The 9,969-nt window shown below is 38.5% G+C and overlaps 1 protein-coding gene across 1 annotated transcript; it reads right to left on the minus strand.

The window, feature by feature from the left end:
* Window positions 1–7,315: 7,315 nt before the first annotated feature.
* Window positions 7,316–9,018, minus strand: timm8b (translocase of inner mitochondrial membrane 8 homolog B (yeast)). The gene is made up of 2 exons (XM_020644875.3): window positions 8,802–9,018; window positions 7,316–7,740 (listed from the first exon to the last, which is right to left on the minus strand). Exons 1-2 carry the CDS (start codon window positions 8,901–8,903, stop codon window positions 7,573–7,575), a joined length of 270 nt encoding a protein of 89 aa, XP_020500531.1. The 5' UTR covers window positions 8,904–9,018; the 3' UTR covers window positions 7,316–7,572.
* Between the last annotated feature and the right edge of the window lie 951 nt (window positions 9,019–9,969).

Here is a 9,969-nt window from a genome sequence, read left to right on the forward strand (position 1 = left end):
TTGTCAGCTTCAATGTAAAGCTCCTGTGATCAGCTGCTGACTAGTCATGAAACAGACTGAATTATTGCTGATGCCTATTATTAACAGGAATAATAATAGTAGAATAATCACATTACCTTTTAGTATGTTGAATTTTTTTTAAAACATGTGGAAAAAAAACAGTTAATTATGTGAAACAAATTGGCATGTAAAGGGTTACTTTTTAGATTTCATAATGACCCCCAATTAAAACATTTAATAAAAACAACATTTTAAAAAAACAACCCCTAGAGGAATATATCAAAAATGGAAATTGTGGTCCCTCAATCAATGAAGGAGTATTTAAGAAGTTTTCTCTTAAGAGGCCACATTAACGTCTCTTTCTGGCTCGTGCTGTTGTCCGCATCGGTTTACACGCACGCACTCACGCACGCGCGTCATCAATCACCATGGTAACAACCAACCGAGGCTATATAATGGCCGCAGACCGTTCAACTTTCCCCTTTTGCAATTGAACTTTGACGAGAGTTGACCTTTTTGCAAGACCTTGCTGGAAAGCTAACTATTTAAAAGCGCTGCATCAATATCTTCTACAAGAACACTTCTTCTAAAACAACAGGAAAGAAAAGAACTTCTTGGACTCAGTGGGACACCTATCGGGGTCACCAAAGAGCTCGGAGATCGCCTTCAGCGGACCGGTGATGGACGAGGAGCACCTGTCCGCCCAACACTTGTCTGACAGCGGTGGAGGTATGTCAAATGTGACCTTTTTTTTTTTACCATTGACATTTTACTGATTAATTTATTAATCTCCATAAACGCTCTAACGTTTTATCAGTCAAACCTTTTTTTAAATGTGAGATTTAAAGTCGAGAGCTCTCATGATGTTATTAGGCCTCAATGAAAAAACAAATGTTTGGTGAACTTTGATTTTCTCACTGTTTTTCCTGTGTAAAAAACCTTTTGATTGCTGTAATGTCTGAATACTTAGCGCGCCAATTGTGGCATTAATTAGGAAGTGTCGGGGTGATTTGAAATACTGTTATTTTTGTTTAAGAGCAACAATTTTGTTAAGAAATTAAATATAAATTATCTGAAAAAGATGGCGACCAGGCCAAATTTCGTAAAATGCTAAATATATTATTTTGTTTTGCACCATGGAGACCATCGTTAGCGAGATCCATGACGTCAGAACGTCAGTGTCAGTAACTAGGCACGTTCTTATCTCAGTACGTTTGTTTTGATGTGGAGATAATATTGAATTATATTGTGCTTTTATTTTCAAGCTGTTCTCATTACATCAAATTACGATCATGGATTTTATATTAATTTAGGACTTCTATATTTGAGTTCAATGTCATAATTCATGCTTTCAATTGCGTTTTTTATTAAATCAGATTGAATCAAATTTGATACAGTGGCCTATCATCATACACAATTTTGATACAAAAATATTTGCTAACTTAGGCAAACCAGCTACCCTTAAAATAGTCCCTTCTATAAAAAAAAAGCTCTGAGCTGGTTGGAGATTCTTCTAAGTAGACTTTATTTTGCCTATTTTTAGAAAATCCTAGAATTGTAACATTTGTCAGTGTTATGTTTGTTTATCCATCATGTATGTAAATACACCAGTAAAACAGGACTAATAAAAGGCTTTAAAAAATGACCAAATTGTAGATTTCTAGTTTATAACCTGGGTCTTCTGATGTATATATATATATGAACATCCTTGTATGTATGTTTTTCCCAGCAGAAAAAAAGTATTGCTTTCATCAAGTGTTGCATGAACACAGCTTAAAAAAATCATCAAAGTAGAGTGTCACAATATTTTGTATCACTGTATCAAAGGGCCTACGGTTTGTGGCTGGTTTGGGATTGTTTAGGCTGCAATCTTAGTCAGTATACAGACAAATGAAGTGCTAACTTTACACAGATGTTGTTATTTAATCAGAGGTTTGAAATCAGGTATACTGATGCTTTATTTTTGTCTCCCTTAGTGGTACGTCCTGCACCAGACGGCCTCCCCGAGATGATCAGCATCAGGATCGTGGACGACGATGATTCTGAGGTAGAGGTAGGTATACCAGAGGACACTCCCCCAGTGTCCTCTGGCGATGGAGAGGAAGTCATCTGGGTCTTGGATGACGAGGAGGAGGAGGAGGAGGACCAGGTAGAGGTAGGTATACCAGTGGACATTTGTTCAGTGTCCTCTGGTGATGAGGAGGAAGTAATCTGGATTTCAGATGACATGGAAGCAGAGGAAGAGGTAGGTAGACCAGGGGACATTCCTCCAGTGTCCTCTGAGGATGAAGATGAGGTGAGCGAAGAGGAGCAGGAAGAGGAGAATGAAGAGGAGAGGGGAGAGGAGCACGAAGAGGAGAGGGGAGAGGAGAACGAAGAGGAGAGGGGAGAGGAGCATGAAGAGGAGAACGAAGAGGAGAGGGGAGAGGCGCATGAAGAGGAGAGGGGAGAGGAGAGGGAAGAGGAGAGTGAAGAGGAGACCGAGGACGAAGAGACCGAGGACGAGGAGGACTTTTCAGACTCGCTCAGTGAGGATTCTGGGTATGAATCCATGTATGACTCTGAAGAGGACCTCGAGGATGAAGATGAAGAGGAGGACAACAGATCTCTCTCCCCTATGGACCAGCAGCTCCCGGAGGATTTCTACCAGAGATGGCAGCAGGTGTCTCCTCCTGTTCCTGATGCTCCTCCTCAGCTGCTGACTGTCCGACATCCACAGGAAGAAGATCCTACCTCACCTTCAAGATCAGAAGATAGTGCTCCCTCAACCTCAGGCCTCAGCTCCTCCACCAAGAGGAGCAGGGAGGAGATCCTCACAGAGCAGGTAAGTAGTAAGAGGCCCAGGTGTGACTGTGAGGAATGCTACGAGGAGAGTGCTCCCTCAACCTCAGGCCTCAGCTCCTCCAACAAGAGGAGCAGGGAGGAGATCCTCACAGAGCAGGTAAGTAGTAAGAGGCCCAGGTGTGACTGTGAGGAATGCTATGAGGAGAGTGCTACTTCCACTTCATGCCTCAGCTCCTCCACCAAGAGGAGCAGGGAGGAGAGCTACATGGACTCCGCTCCATCCACCTCAGGCTTCTACAGAAGAAGAGGATTCTGGGAGTATCCCCCTGTGGTTGATGACAGCTATTCTGATTTGGATGACAGCCCTGATTACTCCAGGAAGTAAAAAGTGGAATCTTTGTGTCTGGCAGGACTTTTCAAAGCCCCAGAAACCTTTCCACATGTCTGGCAGACAATGCTGTTAGGCAGCCTTAACAGCTGCAAGTACTGTACAAGCATTAGGCACGTTTTTTGATAGTTTAAATCAACTTCTGGAATAGTGCAGACTCAGAGATAGTTACTCTTTCTTACTTTGTTATGTTGTTGTGTATTTGTCTATGTACGGTCCAGGTGGCTATACCAGACAAAGGTAAGGTAATATTTAATAGCAACAGTTTCTAAAGACGGCTGATAATTCCATGCACAGGTAATTAAACACTGTTTATTGTCATCACTGTGTTGCACGTAACCATGTTTATAAATTAGGTGTAGGTGACTAGCAGACAGAGGTAAGTTTATACTGCCTAACATTAGGAATCTAATGTTCATATCCATGTTTTTTTTTTAATAAAAAGCAAGTGTTGTCTTTAGCACACTTAGTTATACTGTTGTTTGTTTGCTTCTCAGATGTACCAACCCCCCCCCCCCCCCCCCCACAAGACGAGACGATGGAGAAGGCCAAGACTCAACACCCAAGATTCCCATGGCAACAGAAGACGTGTTTACTCCAGAGCAGATGTGAAGGATGGATGACTACAGGACCAGCTGGAGAGCGATGGGCACCTTGCTGTCACACAGCAAAGTAAGTGCTGATAAACTTAAGATGACTTTACATATGTGTATTCTTTTTATTATAGGTAAAGATATCATGCAAATGTTGTCATACTATGTCCACACTAACACATGTCTTATTCATCTTTTTCACAGGGCAGGACTCCTCTGTGTTTTCAGTGTTCCTGCACGGGGCATCTATGAATGGACAACCAATCATTCCTCCAGAAGCCTCAGAGACTCACAAGCCCCTCCTACGTCTGCCCCACCAACCCAAACCCCTCAACACCACCCTCTTCACTCTTTCCATTTTTAAAATCTTACATAAAAAATATTTGTATGCCATAAATGATCTTGTTTGTTTTAAGTTCATAGTTGAAAGTTTAATTATAAACTAAGTGAATGTACAGTAAATATTATATGCATAACTTACTTATCTTATATCTAACTGTACATGTTTTAAACCAGGGTTCAGCAGTTTTCAGACTCTGAAAATACTAAACAAGTTAAATAATTTTCACATAAACAGTTCTATATCACAGAGTCAAAAGGTGACTATAAAATTGCTATGGGGCATTCTCTGGCCTTAAAATAATTTCGAGATTATACTTCATTGAAAAAGGAAAACTAATAAATGCATTTGTGTAGAAGGATGGAGGAATTCTGTGGACGTCAGCGAGAGATAAGCTCAACTCAAGGAGTCCCATTAGATATGTTCAGAAGTTACAGTTCAGCACTGAGTTTCATGAGGAATAAAGTGTCAAGCTGCATGCACTAATAAAACAAAACACTGGCAAATGCACAGATAGAGACAGCATAGTAAATGAGCCCCTACCCTCTTTTCACTATAGTGTGTTCCAGGCTATTTTTCTTTTGCAATATTTGGATGAAGTGAAGAGGAAAGACTGTTTTCCATTTACATGTTTTTAACACGCTTCAGAGTGTTTCATCTGAATTTAGGATTTTTTTTAAATGCATGTCAATAGCTCTTGGCAATCTGGTGTCATATGCCATATTGGTGCACATAGAGACTGTTTCCTAGGACTGTGGAAATGACAAAAACATCCAACTGAAAATATTGAAATATTATTTGTGCATAATGAAATCTGTTTGGATGCCGTAAGTGTAATTTGAATTTTGAAATCTTATTTTATTGAAGTAATTATTGACGTGATGTCAAGGAGTTTTTTCTTTGTTTAAATAGCCTACATAAAAATATGGATCTTAAATGAAGAAATCATTTTAACATGGTACATTTTGAATGGTTTAAATTTCCATTTACAGAAACATTAATATTGTGAAATAATGCTTATATTAAAACCTGACCTGAACCCAGGATGAGAATGAATTGAGACCATTGAGAAATATTAACAACACGGTTGTTTTTTTGCGGAAAAAAAATTGAAATGCTTAATTATTTATTTTTGTATTATTGACATTCTGATTGCAGACAGTGTAGTCCCTTAGTATTTTATCACTAACTATCTGCCTTTGCCCTTTAATCGTTCCCACCCTTTACTGACTTTGTAAATGTTGCCTCTTTATGACAGCGGATGTACAGAAGAGATTGTTCTTTAACAATAGATTAAGTGATCTCTTACCGTTCTGTGGAAAGGAACTGAATGTCTTAGCACTTCGGTTTTTTCTGCAGAGTCGCCCCCTGCTGATCGTTAGAGAGATTACAGGTCCAAAGCCATTTTGCATTAGTTCCACTTCTAAAATCAGAAGCTACTGTCTGTCATCTTTATATGTTCTGTTGTTTTTTTGTATTAACCCCTTTCAATATGACATACTGTGCGTTATGTAAATATTTACTGATTTAGATCGACATCATCAGAAGTTCAACTTGTGAATTTCTGAACAGATTCCCCCGTAATTAGAACTCGGATATAGATGCTCAGGATGGGAAGCTCAAATACTGTTAATTGGACGTACTCCTGTGTTCCAGGTTTCCATATTGTATAAACAATAATAACCAGCAGCATTTCACCTCTTTGTTTTAGTACTTTTTAAATTTAATGCATCATTTTAAGTCTTTATGGGCTTCAAACAGCTATTCACATGGAACCATGTGTGATCTCAAGTCAGGGTATCATATACTTTATCAGTCCTGCGAGGGGAAATCCAATTGTACCCTCTGTTATTGAACATGCTGAAATATACACACACATGCACAAGCAGGATCCTATGCATGCACTGATGGAGAGATGTCCGAGCGAGCCTACAGCGAGCATTCCTAAGCTGGTGGGAGTTCAGTGTCTTGCAAAGGAGGCACCTCAGCAGTGCTCAGGAAGTGTACTGGCACCTCTTCATCTCCAGACCAATTGCCAGACTTTAGTATGTATCGGGACTTGAGCTGGCGACCCTCCGGTTCCCAAACAAAATCCCTGCAGACTGAGCTACTGCCATATGTGTCCCTAGTGGAACAGCTAATAACTGATTTGACATTTGAAGCATGTGAAAGGGTCAAAACTAGAAATAATAACTTTTCACAGAAAGAAGAGTTCACAGAAAGTACCAGTTTGATCATTAACAGTACACTGAGTCAGAGTACATGTCTTTAACTGATAATATTGATCTCATTAAAAGCAAGATGATTGTGATGAGGAGCATACAGCCTGCAAACATGACCTCTGACTAAAAACTACAAATCCCACTGTTGCACCCACCAAAGGACTCTGTGGATGGAAAGTATAGCAGCAACTTGAGTTACACAATGAGTCTGAATAGCAGTCTGAGTTTCCACTGGTCCTGGGTCAGGACCGGCTTATATAAGTCTAATTTATTATTGTTATTATCTGCCAGCCCAATCTTTCACAGAGCAGTGAGCCCCTCTCTGTGTGTACTTCAGAAACACTCTGGATTGCTCTTTTAATACCCAGTCATATTACTAACCTAAACCTTTCATAGTTATTACCTTATAAACTGAGATGTTTCATTAGGTGTTTTTTTCACAACTTTTCAGTCTTTTTCTGCCACTTTTACAACTTTTTGAAAAGTGTTGCTGACATCAAATCAGAAAAGGGCTCACAGTATTCCATAAACGATATTTCTCCTTGTGAACATTTTATGTTGTTGCCTTTGTGAAATTTTCAATCGAATATAGAGCTTCAATGCTTTGCAAATCACATTTACATTTCAGTGTCCCTACTTCTTTACTTTCTTTAGTTGTATTAGTGTACAACATTTTTCTTTGAGGTTTCTTTTGTAATCAGGAGACATTTCATACTGTCATGGTAGACGTTCAGCTTTAATGTACAGAGGAAGTGTCTCAAAGAGTCAGTAATGTCTTTATTTATCCTTTAATTAATATGAATGAGAACTATATAGATTATGTTATTATACATCACTGTTATTATTACAGTTGTGATTGTTTTCTGTTTACCCTCATCAGCTGATGTTTTCTGTGGGTTTGACACATATTCAAGCTTCCAGATGTTCCTGGATTGTTGTCTTATTTTGGGTTTTGAACATGCATGAAAGAAACAGACAAGACAGTGAACATGAGCACAATATTTCACTTTACTCATGCCAGGTTACATCACTTCATATAGTCAAAGAGGTACTTCTGGCTGTTATGTGCAGCTGTATCCATGCACAGTTTTCCATTTGATCACATTAAAGACCCCTGAAGCATACACAGTGATTTATATTTAAAAAAACATCCTCTTCATCTAATCTTCTACCAACATCATAAGAATACAAAATATCTGATGAATGTCATAACACAGTCTGGTTGGCATCGACGGTGTATTATCGTTAATGAGCTCCTTTCTGCACCATCTGTGTGAAGCGGTTGGTGATGGCCAGGGTGGTGTCAATGAAGCGCTCCACGCAGCTCTGCAGGCACGTCTCCGTCCTGTAGTCCAGCTTGGAGCCCGGGCTGTCCACACATTTGTCCCAGCAAACGTCAGTGAAAGTGTGCACCTGGAATAAATACATACAAGGCTTATTAACAAAGGATTGTGGGGTTAATACATCATGGTGTTTGACCTCTGAACCGGTAAACCTCTCACACGACACAACTGATTATGAGTATGGGATCAGAGCTCCTTCAACATTGTTAATAAAGGATTCTGAAATGTTTTCAACAGCGTGCTATGCTAAGTCGTAGGATCTAAAGCACTTATACATGTATCTAATTTCACTGGCAGATTGCTTCAGCCACTGGCAAGAAACATGGCTGTTTCCCTGTGACTGTAACTCAGATTGTTATTCTGTGTGTCTCATGTATTACAGATAGGATACTACAGAGAATTTTTTTATTTTTATACAGTTACATATTTTTGAACCAGAAATTGCTCCTACACCTCTCTAATCAAAGCCGCCAGACGAGACTGACAACCAAAACACCAGAGATGCTGATAAACCTCTACATGTTCATTTGTTTGTGTCATTGTGCAACTTTAGTGTTTACAATGTGAATCCAACAAAAATATGTATTAAAACAAAACAAAGAGAACAAGGCAGCAGTCACCCAGTGTTCAGCAAGGTACAATTATAATGCAAAAACAAGCATTTTTATTGGACAATTCCAATAACTGTCATGCTAATTACTCTTCTAATCCATATCCTTACATGTTTAATTAAAGCTGGAGATGTGATTGTAGGAGACAACTATAGAAACAAACCAACTAAAAGGCAATACAATGTTACTTGTTTTTTAAATGAATGCAGACTAACCTAAACTAACCTTCAGGTGTGAATGCATCTTTATTCTGTATTCACACAAGACATTCTTCTGATGTCTTGTGTGAAGCACTTTGAATTGCCCTGTTTTTTAAATTTCCTATAAAAATTGCTTAGCCTTTCTTTACCTTCCACAAGTCATTTTTACTTTGTAATGTATTATGATATCTGATCTCTGTAACACGCTGTTATATGTTGATAGTGCTGCCTACATATAAGTCTTAAAAGTCTCTCATATGTCTAATGCATGTGCATGTCTGCTAAAGGGAGATACAGGTTAGCATAGTTAGCATACACACCTGGGCCTGGAACTGCGCTTTCTGCTGCTCTATGGCGATCATACGCTGAAGCTCCGAAGCCTCTGCTTTATCCGACGCGTTGTAATTATCAAAATTGTCCATTTTTTAACGGAATAATTACAGAGAAAAAGTCTCTATTCACGCCGACAAGCTGCTGCAGTGAGTTGAGGTAAGGGGAGGTGACCTTCGCTTCCTCTGGACTGAGCGCTGCTGTGTCTGAGTCACCGCTGATCTATAAATCAAGGGATGGGTTACGCGTGTAGGGTGTTCCTGTCCAGATCGTTTGTAAATCAACGAGTGGAAGCTGACGCAAACACTGACGCGTACAAAGATATTTTGTGTTTGACAGGAGCTTACTCGTTAAAATGAGATTATTTGGAAAAATCTAGGCTATCAAAACATCACTTTGCGTAAAGTCAAAATCTTTGGTATTTATCTGAGCCATTTAAAAAAATATATTTAATCCATAGACTACTTCTACATGAAAACACTATGCACACTTTTAATATAAATACTGTAAAACTCTACCTCATATAAATTAACCCAGCTGTCACATATTTACTGTACATTTTTATTATTATCATGTTACTTCAGCATCTTTTGCACTACTCACCACTGCACTATTATCTTATGTCTTGTACATATTGGTGTGTTTACTTTGTGTTTATTGTCGATATTTAATGTTGTACTTTTGGACAGAGAGAGCTCAGTTCACCGAAGTTAAATTCCTTGTGTATGTGTAAGCATATCTGGCCGATTAAGTTTATTCTGATACTGATTCTGCTTCAGAAGATTTAATGTTATAATTATAGTTGTCTTCTCCTTTCTTTATTAAGTTTTTCCTCAGTGTCTAAGAAGCACACATTTTACAAAAAGCAGTTATACAAGAAAAGTTAGTTTCTTATTTTTCTCGTGTTATATCCTACCTTTTTTTTTGGCTGAACCATATTTATACTAATACCATGTCAGAGAAGACTATTCATACATTATAATGAATCGTCAAGGTTTTCTGGATGTAATTAAAAATAATCACTAATAAAAAAAAAAATTAAAGTGAGATTGGATTAATTCTTCCAGTTAATGATATAGTAACACGAACTCATATGGCAGAGTATATTGATTAGAAATATTTTTTTAAAACATTAAATAACATCAATGTCTGGGTAAC

Source organism: Labrus bergylta, chromosome 11, assembly GCF_963930695.1.
Source record: "Labrus bergylta chromosome 11, fLabBer1.1, whole genome shotgun sequence".
Taxonomy (NCBI): Eukaryota; Metazoa; Chordata; class Actinopteri; order Labriformes; family Labridae; genus Labrus; species Labrus bergylta.